The sequence below is a fragment of the Poromitra crassiceps genome, assembly GCF_964638095.1.
Source record: "Poromitra crassiceps genome assembly, chromosome: 2".
Taxonomy (NCBI): domain Eukaryota; kingdom Metazoa; phylum Chordata; class Actinopteri; order Beryciformes; family Melamphaidae; genus Poromitra; species Poromitra crassiceps.
In genome coordinates this window covers 86,914,463-86,931,246 of record NC_139624.1, presented here as the reverse complement: position 1 = coordinate 86,931,246, position 16,784 = coordinate 86,914,463, and the positions used below count along the sequence as shown (strand labels likewise).

At 42.1% G+C, this 16,784-nt stretch overlaps 1 protein-coding gene across 1 annotated transcript in view; it reads left to right on the top strand.

The window, feature by feature from the left end:
• The window catches only part of ncapg2 (non-SMC condensin II complex, subunit G2), a 36,922-nt gene that overhangs the window by 1,860 nt on the left and 18,278 nt on the right, over nucleotides 1-16,784 (top strand). The window contains exons 6-15 of the mRNA XM_083650892.1: nucleotides 670-804; nucleotides 2,329-2,423; nucleotides 3,409-3,565; nucleotides 4,810-4,902; nucleotides 5,044-5,169; nucleotides 5,593-5,769; nucleotides 7,054-7,206; nucleotides 7,393-7,615; nucleotides 15,529-15,638; nucleotides 15,916-16,086. Coding sequence (XP_083507018.1) covers nucleotides 670-804; nucleotides 2,329-2,423; nucleotides 3,409-3,565; nucleotides 4,810-4,902; nucleotides 5,044-5,169; nucleotides 5,593-5,769; nucleotides 7,054-7,206; nucleotides 7,393-7,615; nucleotides 15,529-15,638; nucleotides 15,916-16,086 — 1,440 coding nt within the window. The remainder of the gene's footprint in view (nucleotides 1-669; nucleotides 805-2,328; nucleotides 2,424-3,408; nucleotides 3,566-4,809; nucleotides 4,903-5,043; nucleotides 5,170-5,592; nucleotides 5,770-7,053; nucleotides 7,207-7,392; nucleotides 7,616-15,528; nucleotides 15,639-15,915; nucleotides 16,087-16,784) is intronic.

Here is a 16,784-nt window from a genome sequence, read left to right as displayed (position 1 = left end):
TCATTAATTATGAACGATACTAGTGTATCTCACATTACATTACATGTGGCAAACAAACAATTGTTAGAATTACTGTACATGTCAGCAAACAAGCGATTGTTAAACTGTACATGCAAGCAGGGGCGGACTGGGATCATAATTCAGGCCGGGCATTAGATACCAAGCAGGCCAGGCCGATACGGGCCGACGTGCGTGCCGGCATCCGAAGGGCGGCGGTGAAAAATTTGGGCTGTTTGAAGCCCAATTTGGGCCGTTTGAAGCCAGATTTGGGCTGTTTGAAGTCAGATTTGGGCCATTTGAAGCCCAATTTGGGTCGTTTGAAGCCAGATTTGGGCCGGTTGAAGCCAGATTTGGGCCGTTTGAAGCCCAATTTGGGCCGAGTCCAATTTTACAATGAGATGCACCCACTTTAACCCTGAATAAAGTAATAAAACCACTAGTAAACCAGTAGGCGGCGCCTGGCCTGCTGTTCAGTGAGTGGCCTGACTGAGGACTTTTTTTTTTTGTGCCCTCAGTCACATGATGCCCTACGCAGTCTGCGTACTCTGCGTATAGGGTGCGGCGGCCCTGCCATTACTTCAGGTCAAACATCTGATTAACCTGCTGGTGGACATGGAGTTAGGGGCCTGTGATGTGATTTCTGCATACTTGCTGATCATGTGTTGTCAGGGGGCTGAGATCGAGAGGCTTTGGGGCCTCCATGATGTGCTTTTGGGTCTGGACTTCACATCAGAGGACAACAAGCAGATCATTGACCTGCTGCTTGAGTGCTTCCTCCTTGCCATTTACACTACACATGAAGATGTGAGTAGAATGGATCCAGTATCTCTCTGTGTGTGTGTGTGTGTGTGTGTGTGTGTATGTGTGTGTGTGCGCATGTATCTGTGTCCTGTCCATACTAGGGCTGCACGATATTGGAAAAACCTGACATTGATTGCAATATATTTTGTTTCTGCTATATATATTTCGATATGTAAAAATACAGGAATTTTCACCAAATGACTTGAATAGCTCTTTCAAGCCTTGCTAATTTCAGAAGTTGGCCTAGTGGGTAAGTTAATCTGCGTGGGTGACGTAGTTGTTAGTGTTTTTAGCCGTAGCCAGGGTGAGTTGCAGGATGCTAAATCAATCAATCAATCTTATATTTATATCGCACCAAATCACAACAGTTATCTTAAGGCGCTTTGCAAATAGAGCAAGTAGAAGAGCTGGCTCTTATGTTTTAAGTCACCCAAAAATTGAAACTATTCTCGCATGCACTGGCGAATTTTATAGCACTGGTCATGTGGCAATTTAAACAATTTACCAACAAGAAAAGACCCCTAAAGGAAAGACCCCTTTAACGGGGAAGAAGCCTTGAGCAGACCTAGAGTAAAGTTACCATGTTTAGCGGGAAAATAGCTTAGAACGTCGCAGAGAGGCTGTGCATTATGTTTGCTGTGGAAAATGAGAACCCTATGAGTTTCCATTTGTATCAAGCAGCAAAAAAGGGTTGTATGACATGTTTTGAGTTAATTTGCCTTTCTCAATGGGACTTTTGCACATTGGCACTTTGCACTGACAATGCTGAAACAATAAATTGTGCGGCCCTAGTGATATACCTCTGTTTGCCTTGGAAGCTGCCAATCAGCCTCAGTGTTTCCCATACATAAAGGAATTTGTGACGGGCCGCCACAATAATATTTTGACCGCCACAATAAGATGTTGACCAAATTTTTTTTTTTTTTTTTTTTTTTACAGTGCACCTGAACGCAACATGCAAGATATCCGCTGAATAAGTGTCCAATAAATGTTCATGTCATTCTGGCCAATACTTCTGGTATAGCATTTCAGTCTGGAATATGGAATATCTTTCAATAATCTATGATTTAGCTGCTAAATTCTCAAATACCGCCATCTGCTCGCTACCCAGGCACTTATGTATGTACTTAACCTAACTAACTTAACCTAACTACCGTAACTATCCGGTGTGCACAACACTGTCAGCCTAAACTCCGGCTGACACCCCAAAAACCTACAATCCGCTACAGAAAAATGTATAGTTTATTAACTGGCCCCTCGCCTTCTATCATTTCACGAAAGTGGCAAAGCAAGTTGAGTATCCCTGACCTATAGGGAGAAATTTAGTTTGTCATTGTAAACCCACAGCACAGTAATGATGACATGTTCTTCATAGATCTAGCCTTTTAATTTTGCTCTTAAGCTTTCTCAAAGTACACCAAATTCATGCATTTTACTTTAAAAATCTCTAGGGGGTCTGCGGCCCCCCACCACAAATTCTCAAAATCCTGTGGGAAACACTGAGCCTCATCATGTTTGTTTTGACAGGGAAAGCGATTCCTGGTGTTTCTTTTTAGCTGGAACGTCGACTTCATCTGGAAGATTCATGGGACCATCAAAAACCAGCTGGAGTTCGTCACAAAGTAAGATGCTGTCTTCATTTGAACTTGTATCAAGTGCACTAGCATTTTCTATGTGTTCTACAGTGTTCTACTTCAGAGAATTGCTGAACAATTTTTAATTCAAGTTGTTGCTGTAGGACATTTGTTCCCAAACTGTCCGCGGGGCTCCGCCTGGTGTTCCGCCAGATATATATATATATATTTTTTACTACAAACAGTTTTTACATACACATTAACCCTGAGGAGTAGCCGGATTGGGCCGATTTTCGGAAATGTTGCACTATTTGGGAAATATCACAATTTTGAACATTTTCTTTCAGAGGCTGCAGCAGGCTCAGTTTTAAAGCCAGAGTGAAGTTTCTGGTATCCTATGAAAATAGAAGACACAATGAATCGATTTGTACCAATCATATCATTTTTGTATGTAGTGGTACTTCGACGGAAAAGTTTGGGAACCTCTGCTCTAGGACACCTCAGGCAGATCCTGCTGACATGGGTTTAACTACTAACTACACCACACACTGATTGTACAAAAGAGTTAAAAAAAAAAGAGAGAGTTTCCCATAATCCTCCACACCTCACATTTGGTCCTTCCCCTGATTCACCAATGCACACACCTGACAGTACTGGACTAATTAGCCCCAGTCACTCTGCCACTGTATTTAAACCCTCTGCTCAGTGTTATGTTGAGAGCACCAGAGAGCAGAGCCGTGTTTGCTGCCCTTTGTTGTGTGTGCGGCTATGACAAAAAAAAAACACAGACGCACAGGAAAACAAATGCAACAGTCACAATAAATATATTCCAAACCTGACCAGATTGTCTGGAACTCCCTTCCTTATATGACCTGACCATTGTACCAAAGTGGTGTTCATTCCCTGAACCTGTTGGACAAAAAACCTTTCTAACATTGATGCCACACATTTTTGTCTCAAACTATTTGATAGTACTAAAGTCTCGCTTTGTGTTGAGGACTAAATTGTTCTGTTGTCGTTCTCTTCTCTTAAGGGCCAAGACTGGTCATATAGCGGAGATCTACTTCAGAGCATGGAAGAAGGCTAGTGGAGTCTTCTTGGAGAAGATTGAGAGGACATGCATCCAAGACTTCATGCAGCATGCTATCCTGCTCCAGAGAGCTTCTCCTGTCCATACCAAAGTCCGACAGGTAGTGTCATTTCATCGCTCTTTTTTTCAAGCATGTTTTTAGCGGGGGGGTTCCTATCTGGAGGAAACCCCAGGGGAGCACGGGGAGAACATGCAAACTCCACACATAAAGGCCCTTTTGACGAGCCCACTTGGGCCGTAGGTACCACTGCTCACTGCGCCCCCTTTCATTTGATATCTTAACTCATTGAGTGCCAATGACGTCAATCGGCGTCAAAGTAAATAGTGACGTAGAGTGCCAATGACGTCGATCGACGTCAAATGCGTTTTTTGACGGTGGGACGTGGATCAAAGCCTCCTGCATCTCCTGTACAAATATTGTAGCTATTGAAGGTGTATAACCTATTTTACGGACTCATTAGGTGGCGACAGTGCTCTCCAGATTAGAGAAAGGTCAGGAAAACAGCAGGAAAAAGCCCCGTGATGAAAGAGAAACCGCTCATGCTGCAGCCAGAGCCATATAGATTGCTCTGGCTGGAGTTAACGTTGGCTGCGAACAGCAGTCAATCCGCACCCACAACTGAGCCTCTCTGTCTCTGCTGTATAGTTTCTCCACACGATTAGCCGCCAGAAAAGCAGCACCCGACGCCGAAGGGCCAAACCATTCTCAGCAGTCCGGTTTGGCTTTTCCGTGTCGCGCTGGGAGCCGGCGCACAAAAACGGAGCACTCCGAAAATAGACGCTGGGTGCGTGAGGCTGTGTGTTAGTGTGGGGAGGAGTTTGCAGCTGAGGGGGGTGTGGCACGCAGGGCACCACACAACTACACCACGTCACTACATCAGAAAATATTCGTTTCAGAGTCAGTGAATGTGCTTGAAATGCTTCATTTCACAAAAGGCTGAATAACTCAGCTTCTAATTTGAAACGCCTGTTTTTGCTCAAAACAACCTATCTTCTCCGGCTCATAACTAAAGAACGGAAAATGGTATCAATAAACTTTTTTTTGCTGATGATACAATAGTCTCCTCGTTCTTTGTGCGTGTTCGGTGTTAACATAGTAATATCACACAATATTCTGTGGGCCTCGAGAAATCACTGAAAACGCTCTGAAACTCTGGCACTGGGAGCGTCCGTTCTCCAAAAGTGGCTGGCACTCAATGAGTTAACAAGAAGCCTTTAATCTGATTATCACAATAACAGAACAGACTTCAGCTGCTGAAAACATCTTTGTTGCTTTGTTTTCTAATATTTGCAGACATGGTGTGTATATCTGTTAATCTCTCATCTCCCCCCACTCATATACAGATTGTGAGCTACTTCCACAAGAGGAAGGGCTGCGTCAAGGTGGACAAGATGCTCTATACACTTTACAAGCCCATTCTCTGGACAGCTCTAAGTGTACCTACACATTTTCTATATTACATTCACACTAACCCTGTATACATTTTCCTTTATCTTCACTCACTCATGACTGTTTTCTATTCTAATGCAAAATATAAATGTATAGCCTAATAGCTTCTCTCCACATGATTTCTTTAGGCTCCTAACTTTGAGGTACGCGCTAATGCCACTCTGCTTTTCACTGAGGCCTTTGCGATCCATGACCCCAGTCAGAGCAGTGAGAATATAGACCAGACCATTCAGAAGCAGCTGGACACATTGATGGTGAGCACCATTCAAACCATTCAAACCCTTTTCCTTGTGAAATTGAGAAACTGAATGGCCACAATAATTTGAAGTTATCTCTTACATTATTCATCCCATGTGTGTATGGAATGGTTAGTAAATTATGTTTTCACTCTGGCGCCCCATTGGAGTATGACAATTCATTTTCTGGCCTTATTGCTCAAGGTGCCCAAAAAACTCAATTATAGTCACAATTGTGGCACAATTGTCGATATTGATCTAAATATCCAAATAAGAGGTGCTCTATAATTGCCACACCCACCACTGGAACTGATGTTGGAGTCAGCCCAAGAGTGAACATTAGCCTCAGAACCAACATTTCAACAAATGCATTATGCAGGGTATGCTGTGTTTACAGTATGTACTTCTTCTGCTGTCCTTATACCGATCTGTCATCCTCAGGGCCTCCTGGATGACCCTCACCCCCAGGTGCGCTGCACTGCTACCCTGGGAGCGTGTAAGGTCATGGCCACCTGCTGGGAGCTGCTCCCCCCTGTCATCATCACAGACTTCATGCAGAAGCTGTTTGAGATAGCTGCTGACACCAGCTCCCCTGATGTCCGTTGTGCCTTCTTCAAGGTGTGAAATGCAGTCAGTTGACTGGACTTGGGACCTGCTGAATGTGATCAGAGTAAACATAGCACTCCTCTAGACTGTGTCACCTAGTGTCACCTAGAGTTTAAATGACATGAACTGTCAAGTTATTTGGGTTTCTGCCTCAGTGCTGCCTAAACTTGACAAATGGCATGAAGAACAACTCCACTCCAAATTTTTCCCATTTTAATAAAGTTCATCAGTTGAATCATTGAATTCCACACAATAAATGATAGATGTTGAATGATTGTAGGAGTGATAGCAGTAGGTTGATAACCTCTAAAGCAAAGACACAAAAAATTAGCCATTGCACCAATGACATTCACTATAACAATTGCATGGTGAATTACTATTTTTTGTTCACATTTCTCTTCTTACCAAATAAACCAAATTTACTTGTAATTTAATCAGACAAAATCAATTTAATTCAATTTTAATTTAACCTCAAATCCCGCATTGCCATAGGCTACTTGTTCAGGCAATTTAATTCAATAAATAAATACATTTAGCCCAAAGGCAGCGCTCTCAAACATCAAAAGGATAACTGAAGTATATGTCAAATTGTGCACTCAGTGGGATGAAATGTTTTTAAATGATCAATTAACAAGAAAAATATACATACCAATAGCGTCTCTGAGGTGATCTCTGCACTGAAGCACCCTATGTTGAGGACTTAAAATTATTTTCTCCCACTGTGGGAATATAGTCCTACCACCACAGAGGAGATTTTACCTTTGACTATTTCAGCTCAAGCAGAGTCCACACCTGAATCAATTGACCCAGATCCTGCTAATCAACTACTCCAGCTGCTGTCACCTCTCCAATCACAGTAGCTCAGGGTTGCCTTCTTGTGATATTTAAACTTAAATATACCAGAGAAAATAACAATTTACTTTAATTGAAAATCTAATAGAAAAATTAGACATTTGTCACAACATGAACAAAATGCATTTACTAAGCTTTTGGCTGAAGAATTTTACCCAAATGGCAGTATCATATTTGTTTATTAAAAACATCCCCATTAGCTGATGGCTAGACCACAGCTAGTCTTCCTCGGGTCCATATCTAGTCATATCACAGATTGAACTTGAGCATTCTGCCTCGTCCAAATGTTTTGTGGTGTCACATTGAGAGACATTGTATTATTAGTATGAGTGGTGTTATTGCATTATTAGTATGAGTGGTGCTATTGCATTATTAGTATGAGTGGTTGTTATTGCCATTGACAGAATCGGTAATGATTTGTTGTTGGTCCGATGTGTCCTCCAGTCCTTGCCTGTCGTCCTGGACAACGCTCACAGCCATCCACTCTTGGAAAAGCTGCTGCCTGCTTTGAAGTACATTCTTCATGACAACTCTGAGAAAGTCCGCATAGCCTTCCTTGACATGCTTATCAAGGTCAAAGCAGTGCGTGCTGCCAAGGTATGTTTGTGTCTTTTCTTATGGTATATCCATTTTCTGAGGGAAAATAAGAATCTGAGGACTTGTTCCACTGTCGAGTGTAAATATACTGTAATCCAGCTAAATCATATCCAGACATGAGATGCAATGTAAATGCCAGGTTTAAAAGGGACCAACTTTTCTCCTCATCTCTGTGCCACTATCCAGTTTTGGGACGTGTGTAACCTGGATCACCTGCTGGCCGCCCTGGCTATTGGCTCCCAGTCTGTCTCCAAACGCATCACCACGCTCCTTTTCAAGTCCTTCTTCCCGGTCAATGAGTCAGAGAAGGAGTGGTGTTCTCGCTGCATCACCCTCATTGAGATGAACCCCATGGCTGCCAGAAAGTTCTATCTGTATGCCTACATACACACAGCCCCCACCAACATAAGTAAGTTGTATCAGTATGCCTACATACACACAGCCCCTACCCTACCAACATAAGTAAGTTGTATCACTATGCCTACATACACACAGCCCGTACCCTACCAACATAAGTAAGTTGTATCACTATGCCTACATACACACAGCCCCTACCCTACCAACATAAGTAAGTTGTATCACTATGCCTACATACACACAGCCCCTACCCTACCAACATAAGTAAGTTGTATCAGTATGCCTACATACACACAGCCCCCACCAACATAAGTAAGTTGTATCACTATGCCTACATACACACAGCCCGTACCAACATAAGTAAGTTGTATCACTATGCCTACATACACACAGCCCGTACAAACATAAGTAAGTTGTATCACTATGCCTACATACACACAGCCCGTACCAACATAAGTAAGTTGTATCACTATGCCTACATACACACAGCCCCTACCAACATAAGTAAGTTGTATCACTATGCCTACATACACACAGCCCGTACCAACATAAGTAAGTTGTATCACTATGCCTACATACACACAGCCCCCACCAACATAAGTAAGTTGTATCACTATGCCTACATACACACAGCCCGTACCAACATAAGTAAGTTGTATCACTATGCCTACATACACACAGCCCCCACCAACATAAGTAAGTTGTATCACTATGCCTACATACACACAGCCCGTACAAACATAAGTAAGTTGTATCACTATGCCTACATACACACAGCCCGTACCAACATAAGTAAGTTGTATCACTATGCCTACATACACACAGCCCCCACCAACATAAGTAAGTTGTATCACTATGCCTACATACACACAGCCCCCACCAACATAAGTAAGTTGTATCACTATGCCTACATACACACAGCCCCTACCAACATAAGTAAGTTGTATCACTATGCCTACATACACACAGCCCCCACCAACATAAGTAAGTTGTATCACTATGCCTACATACACACAGCCCGTACCAACATAAGTAAGTTGTATCACTATGCCTACATACACACAGCCCGTACAAACATAAGTAAGTTGTATCACTATGCCTACATACACACAGCCCGTACCAACATAAGTAAGTTGTATCACTATGCCTACATACACACAGCCCCTACCAACATAAGTAAGTTGTATCACTATGCCTACATACACACAGCCCCCACCAACATAAGTAAGTTGTATCACTATGCCTACATACACACAGCCCCCACCAACATAAGTAAGTTGTATCACTATGCCTACATACACACAGTCCCTACCAACATAAGTAAGTTCTATCACTATGCCTACATACACACAGCCCCTACCAACATAAGTAAGTTGTATCACTATGCCTACATACACACAGCCCGTACCAACATAAGTAAGTTGTATCACTATGCCTACATACACACAGCCCCTACCAACATAAGTAAGTTGTATCACTATGCCTACATACACACAGCCCGTACCAACATAAGTAAGTTGTATCACTATGCCTACATACACACAGCCCCTACCAACATAAGTAAGTTGTATCAGTATGCCTACATACACACAGCCCCTACCAACATAAGTAAGTTGTATCACTACTGTATGCCTACATACACACAGCCCCTACCAACATAAGTAAGTTGTATCACTATGCCTACATACACAGCCCCCACCAACATAAGTAAGTTGTATCACTATGCCTATATACACACACGGTCAGGGTGGGGTAAATCCTCCCGTTCTCATTCAGCATAGTTAGCATTTAGCTGCTAGCCCAGCCCAGGCTCGAACCAGATCGGAAACCAGATTGAACACCAGAGATAATATTATAGGTATCTAAGTAGTTAGTCAGTTGTTTGTTTACAAGTGTTTCCAATACCTTTGACACACAAGGCAGTATAGAGATGGGCCTATAGCAGTTTGGATCAGCCTGATCTCCTCCCTTGAAGAGGGGATGCACTAAAGCTGCTTTCCATGCGAGTGGGATTTCCGCTGTGTGGAGGGAGAGGTTAAACAGATCTGCAATGGGAGCTGCGATGATGGAGGCCGCTATCTTAAAAAAGAAAGGTTCCAGCTCATCAGACCCAGCTGTTTTTTTAGGGTCCAGCCTAAGCAGCTCATCCTAGGACCTCACCCTCCGAGACAGCCTGTAGAGTGAAGCTATGTAAGGGAGCAGGAGCCCTGGAAGGGGGGGGGGGGGGGTAGGGTGAGAGGCTTCAGGTGAGTTGGGGTGAGGGCTTAAGGGTAGGGCAAACGATTATTTTCTTATCGATTAATCTAACGATTATTTTTTCGATTAGTCGATTAATCTAACAATTTTTTTTTTTATTATATAACAATACATTTACCCAAAACAAATAAATAACCAAAAATCTCAATTTCAGTATTTTATTTAACCATCTCATTCTCTTTAACAGTCCAACATAAAATCTCTCAAATAAAATTAAAGCAAGAGCTTGTCCTCAAATAAAATGAATATAGTGCAAAATAAAATAGTAGAATAAATTAAATTCAAGTCACTTTCAGGAGGAATACCAAAAACCTTGTGCAATGTCAACTGAGTTTAGCAGCAGTCCAACATAAAATCATCATCTTACAGTACAATGGTGTGCAATTTTCAGTAACAGTGCTCTTAATTTTGGAGAAAGACAAAATGCTCCATGTAAGATGGTCACACATCAGACACATCATCCAGACACAAGACTGTGTCTGTAGCATCCACACCCAACATGGGGCTTGGCTTGCACCAACTGGTCTTAACTATGCCTGGTCGTAACTCCTACGTCGGTTAAGACCAGTCTTTAGAGTGGACTACTGCACCAACAGGGCTATTACTTCTGGTCTTAACTACGCTGGTCGTAGCGATGCGCGTCCATGTGAAAGCATGGGAATGCCCACTGGAATGCGGCACGCGACCTGTTTAGAAGAGTGTGCTGACGTCAAATGACGCTGTGCTGATGGGTAAGCGCTAACGTTAGCGGCTAACTGTTACTTGTCGTTACTTTAAATGGCAGTAAAACACCACTGAATGACCAAATTGATTTAACTTTTAACCATTTCGATTTCCACTTTCCATACGGACCCCCAGTATTGGTTAGTTGTTTATAACGTTTATGTACTCCGGTTTCCAGTTTATAACTCGGGTCTACAGCCAGAGTGCTGAGGGGTTGTAGCTATTGCGCAACACACAGATTCAGCCCGCAAACCGGAGTACGTTATAACGTTATAAATATAGTCACGACGTTAACAACTAACCAATGCTGGGGGTCCGTATTGAAAGTGGAAATCGAAATGGTTAAAAGTTAAAGTCCCTGGAAACCAGAAATAATTTTTTATTATTTAGCATTTTGAGTTCATCACATCACAGGAACCGATGTTAATAAGCCACCAGCCAAATTTGAACGATGATGAACGTCGCAAAGTATATAAATTAGGTTTGACAGTCATGGCAAAAGTCATGAGAATCAATTATATTTTAGAGTGTATTTTCTCCCGCAGACTGTGTGGGCGTGTCCCGTCTGCAGCAGAGGAGACGTGCTCGGAGGAGACCTCTCTCTCTCTTAACGGAGAGAGAGAGAAGGAAAGAGAGAGTGTGTGTGTGTGTTCGCACGTTGCTCGACGCATAGCACAGACAGAGAGGGTTTACAGAAGAGATCTCTGCGCTGCGAGTGCACAGCGATACTCTGTGTGTCAGTAGGCTCTTTCACACCGGCCTTGAAAGCCGAAAAATGCACGGAAAATAGGATTCGCGCCTCCATGTGAAAGTCGTGAACGCGCGTGGTGGATAATTGTTTTACGCCTTTTGTCCCGCCACGGTAGGTAGTCACAGCGCCGGTTTAGCAGGCAACCCGCCTCCACTTAAAAGCGTTGTTGCAGCGAGCCGGAAAAGGTGCGACTGGTCAGCTCATTCATAAAAAAATTACAGGGGAAATCACCTCATGTAGCAAGAAAGTGCACGAGTGAAAGTAAAAAAAGTAGCCTATACAATCATGACTGCAGGGACGCCAGGAGGAATGCTCCGTGCGGTTAGGCTTTATGCTCAAACGATGTTGACATTAGTAGGTAAAATTAACGGATATAATAATAAGCTTCAGAGGGCTATAGCTGTCTGGCGAGTTGGTCTGAGGATATTCCCTCTCGAAATCAGCTCTGTGCATTCCCTTACAAAAACTACTAACGTTATAGTAGTCTATAGGCTACTATTCCCCCGACGAACGTTATGCAGACTGCAGCTGTTTGATATGCGGGCGTCGTCTTTCAGATCGGCCCCTAATTAGGCTACTTAATGGGAATAATTTGCTTTACGAAAAACTGGAACCAAAAGAAAAGAATTAGCCTTGTAGCCTACCTAATAGGCTACATGATGGTGTGTCTGTGATGCATAAAGTCAATCAGATGAATATTGAAAGCCTGGTTACCATGCTGCATGTGGACAACACTTTCGTGTTTTCTGCACCTGCACAGCTGCACCTCGTTGGCTGGCATACATCAGCGATGTTTGGTTGTTGAATGAATTACACAAGGTGACACCATATCGATCTGCTTAGTCAGTGAATTTACTTCTATGAAATGTGTTGTATAAATTAGGGATGTTCATTTTGAAAAGTTTCCATAATCGAAAATCGGGGGAAATTAACGATCAATTATCGATTATCGATCATATTAATAATAAAAAGAATATATATATATATATATATATATATATATATATATATATATTTATTTTACAAAATGAATGCCTATGGCAGAAAATACGAAAGACAACGTGTTCTCCTCAATTAACTCTTTATTTCAATGTGTCTCCTCTCCAACACTGCTGTCCCCGGCGCATGCCGGTGTTAATTCCCCATGTTTAAAACAGTTTTGTTGGCACAAAGGCCCGTGCCCAGCCAGAAAACTAGAGATTATATGAAGCTCCACCTCACGTTAGTCGGCTGTGCAATGGAGTGGGGCGAGGAGGAACGAATTCCACCCAAACCTAGTCCGCAATTTTTTTTTATTATTATTATTTTTTATATATAACAAAATCGATAAAAATTCCACATGACCGATTCCATTCCTTAAACTGCGCTGCGCTTTGCTATGAGATGGGTTTCCTGCAAGAGAATGATGTCCGCAGACAAAGATTTAAGATGTCTAAATACCTTTTCCCTTTTTGTAAGGTGACCAAACCCTTTAACATTCCAAAAGACTATTTTGAGGTCTCCGCCCCCCCAGTGGAATCCTACCTTAAGACCCAGACATATATAAGGAGAAAATAAATCTTTACAAGTACTGTAAGCACAAAGTGTACACCAGAGTGGAGCAACCGGTAGCAATACAGAAACAAGAAACAAAAAAACAACACCTGTCTGAGCTAAACTTGACTAAACACATTAACCCTGCAAAAACCCACAAAACAAAAAATGTGCACTTGAACCTGAACTGCGCACGATGATGTAGTTTACTAAAGGTCAAAGTTGAAGGTGGGTAATTCCCCACTAACTGTGCCTAAAATACATAATTGGGTTTTGACTGTACTTTCCCCCCCTGATGTTGAATAAAAACAAGGCCAGGTCGAAACCTGGCATAGGGCCGGTGTGCTCAGTAAAGTGCAGAACTCTGCCAAGGTGTATTGAGTCATTTGTGTTCAGTCTAAAATTTTGGCCCCTTGAAACCAGATTAGAGGACCATTTACATTAAGATTAGACTGTTTTTCAGTCTTAACCATCAATTTGCTGAGTGAGTGGCACTGCTCTTGCCCAGATGTAGCAATATAGGTAAAATACTAATATTCTCTGACTCACCTCCACCACCACCTGCTGATGTCTATATTATTTAACCATCTCATTCTCTTTAACAGTCCAACATAAAATCTATCAAATAAAATTAAAGCAAGAGCTTGTCCTCAAATAAAATGAATATAGTGCAATTCAAAATAAAATAGTAGAATAAATTAAATTCAAGTCACTTTCAGGAGGAATACCAAAAACCTTGTGCAGTGTCAACTGAGTTTAGCAGCAGTCCAACATAAAATCATCATCTTACAGTACAATGGTGTGCAATTTTCAGTAACAGTGCTCTTAATTTAGGAGAAAGACAAAATGCTCCATGTAAGATGATCACACACTGGACTGTACACACATCATCCAGACACAAGACTGTTAGTAGCATCCACACCCAACATGGGTCCATGTGAAAGGATGGGAATGCCCACTGGAAGCATGTGTGTGTTTGTGGCCGTCCGTGCATGTGTTGATGTGTAATCGTGTGACAATAAAGACGGGCTTGTCCGTCTGAAATCGTGGAATCGACTGGAATGAGGCACGCGACCTGTTTGGAAGAGTGTGCTGACGTCAAATGACGCTCCGCTGATGGGTAATGTGGCTAATATGTTAGCGGCTAACTGTTACTTGTCGTTACTTTACATGGCAGTAAAACGCCACCGAATGACCAAATTGATTTAACTTTTAACCATCTCGATTTCCACTTTCCATACGGACCGCCAGCATTGGTTAGTTTATAACGTGACTATATTTATAATGTTTATAACGTGCTCCAGCTTCCGGTTTATACTATCAGTCTGAATTGGAGGGTTGGAGCTATTGCGCAACACAGCAAACCAGTCGGAGTACGTTATAAACGTTATAAATTGTCACGACGTTAACAACTAACCAATGCTGGCGGTCCGTATGGAAAGTGGAAATCAAAATGGTTAAAAGTTAAATCAATTTGGTCATTCAGTGGCATTTTACTGCCATGTAAAGTAACGACAAGTAACAGTTAGCCGCTAACATGAGCTACACTATTTTTGTTTTGTGACGATTGGGGCGCGTCGAGGCACGTAGCGTGCGTCGACGTCATCGATTACGTCGACTCGCCGGGACAGCCCTAGTCCGAGGAGCAAACGATTATTCACATTCACAGCTGCTTTACATTAGGACAAAAAAGACGATACATGTCAACTCCTCAAAAATCGAATCAATAAATTCCTAGTCGGACCGAGAGAGGCACCAGACGGTGAAATGTCCGACGACCGGCTCTTGTGGAACTCTCTGCTAGCCACAATATTAGCCAGAGGTGCATTACCGCCACCTACCGGACTGGAAAGCGGAAAGACATTACAACGCCTGCATCCACGCCTGTATCCGTGCTAAAATGGTCTGGGCGACAGAGTGGAATGTAAGGGCCCTGCTGTGCATTCTGCACACCGGCCCCAAAAACACCTAAAAATGCAGTATATTCTTTTTATTGTTTTACAAGTTATATGATTATAAACCTATTTTATGAACAATTGGCAGTAAATGGAAAACAAAAAAAAAAAAAAATTGAGGCGAGTATATAGCTTGTTACTTGTGTATATATCGAGGGTGCCAGCAATTCTGAAAAATTATGTATATACAGCTTTTCACCACAACCCCATACAGTAGGCTCGTCCAAACTTTTTTGAATGGGAATTAGATCATGTGAAGATACCGGAGGGCCAGCTGCTTCTCGCATCATATGGGTTATAAAAAAACAAAGCAAAAACAAACATACAATACAATTGTACTTTTAAGGATTTTGTTTACCGTCTGAAAACATTAGTTCCGCCTGCATTGTTCACACTTTGTTTGTCTACAAACTGTATGATAGTGCTGTCATCATTAGCTGAACAGGGGGAAAAACATGCAAGGTGAACTTGCTTGATTAACCAATACTGTGTGAAGGGCCACATAGTATATTCTGAGAGACAAGCCGGGGGCCACTTAAAATTGGTCCGCGGGCCACAATTGGCCCCCGGGCGGGACTTTGGCCATGCATACAGTGTCTCCAAACAAAGTGTAGTTTCTTGTGATGAAGGACCAATGCATTACATTATAGTGCACCCAACCAGTCTTTCTTTCCCATGTGACGTCCTGTAACAATCTATCATGTAAAAAATAAGCATAAGCAAATAAGCATATCTTTCTTTCTCCAGTAAAGCTGATGCTGTCCATTCGACGTGTTCTGAACAGCTGCATAACCGACATTGACCAGACAGAGATGAATGACAGCAACAAGGAGAACAGCAACCAGGAGAACACCATCGTAAGACGGCAGCACTTATGTGCTCTAACAGTTGTCAAAACTGGTTGAAATTTGTTCAGTTTTCAGTTGACTGAAAATTCTCTTCCAAAGCTTTTGAAGAAGCCGATTTATGTAAATTGACAAAAGGCTCATTCTTACATTTCTTAGGTACTTTGGAGGTAGTAGTTGTCAACTTTATCAAATCCTCAGTTGTCTCTTGAGTAAAGCATATTGACATGAGTGCATGTATAATTTATGCAGAATATATCCGAGTTGATGGAGAGTTTGGTCTTTGCAGGCTCAACGCTCTCTGTCAGTGAAAGACACGGCCCTCGTGTCCGGACTGCTGGAGGTATTGGTCATCCTGTGGACAAGCATTGTGAAGGCCCTGGAACACAACAAAGAGGCCCAGAAGTACACCGTTGCCAAGTTTGGCAGTGTTATGGCCAAGTATTTCAGCACCTTTGAGGTAACCTGACAAGTATTTTGATGATTGCATTTAATTTCTTGAAAGAATAAGAATGAAGACTGCACACTTCTCTCAAACCTATTTAATAGAGCATTGGTTCCCAAACAGTGGTGGTCCGCGGGGCTCTGCCTGGTGGTCTGCCAGAGAATTGCTTTTTTATTTGTTTTTTTGTTGCAGAAAACCGCTTTTACATACACATTAACCCTGAGGAGTAGCCGGATTGGGCCCGTTTTCGGAATATCGTGATATTTGGGAAATATCACAATTTTGAACATTTACTTTCAGAGGCTGCAGCAGGCTCAGTTTTAAAGCCAGAGTGAAGTTTGTGGTATCATATGAAACTAGAAGACCGAGGAATAGATTTGTATTACAACTTACCGACCATGTCATGCTAGCAGTGTTGGGCAAGTTACTTTCAAAATGTAATATATTACATATTACTAGTTACTTTCATTTGAAAGTAATAAGTTACTTTACAATATTACTTTCTGTGTAGAGTAACTCGTTACTTATTACACTACTTTTGCATTACTTTTACCAAAACAACAGCAGCAGTAGAATGACATCGCCGCCCCGGAACATCCCAAAAAATAATTTCAACCACCAGTCAGTGTAAACAATCCAAAATTCTAAATGTTATTATTTTCCTTTGTTATTGTCATCTATAGTGGTTATTTGCATAAAAACACATAGTTTGA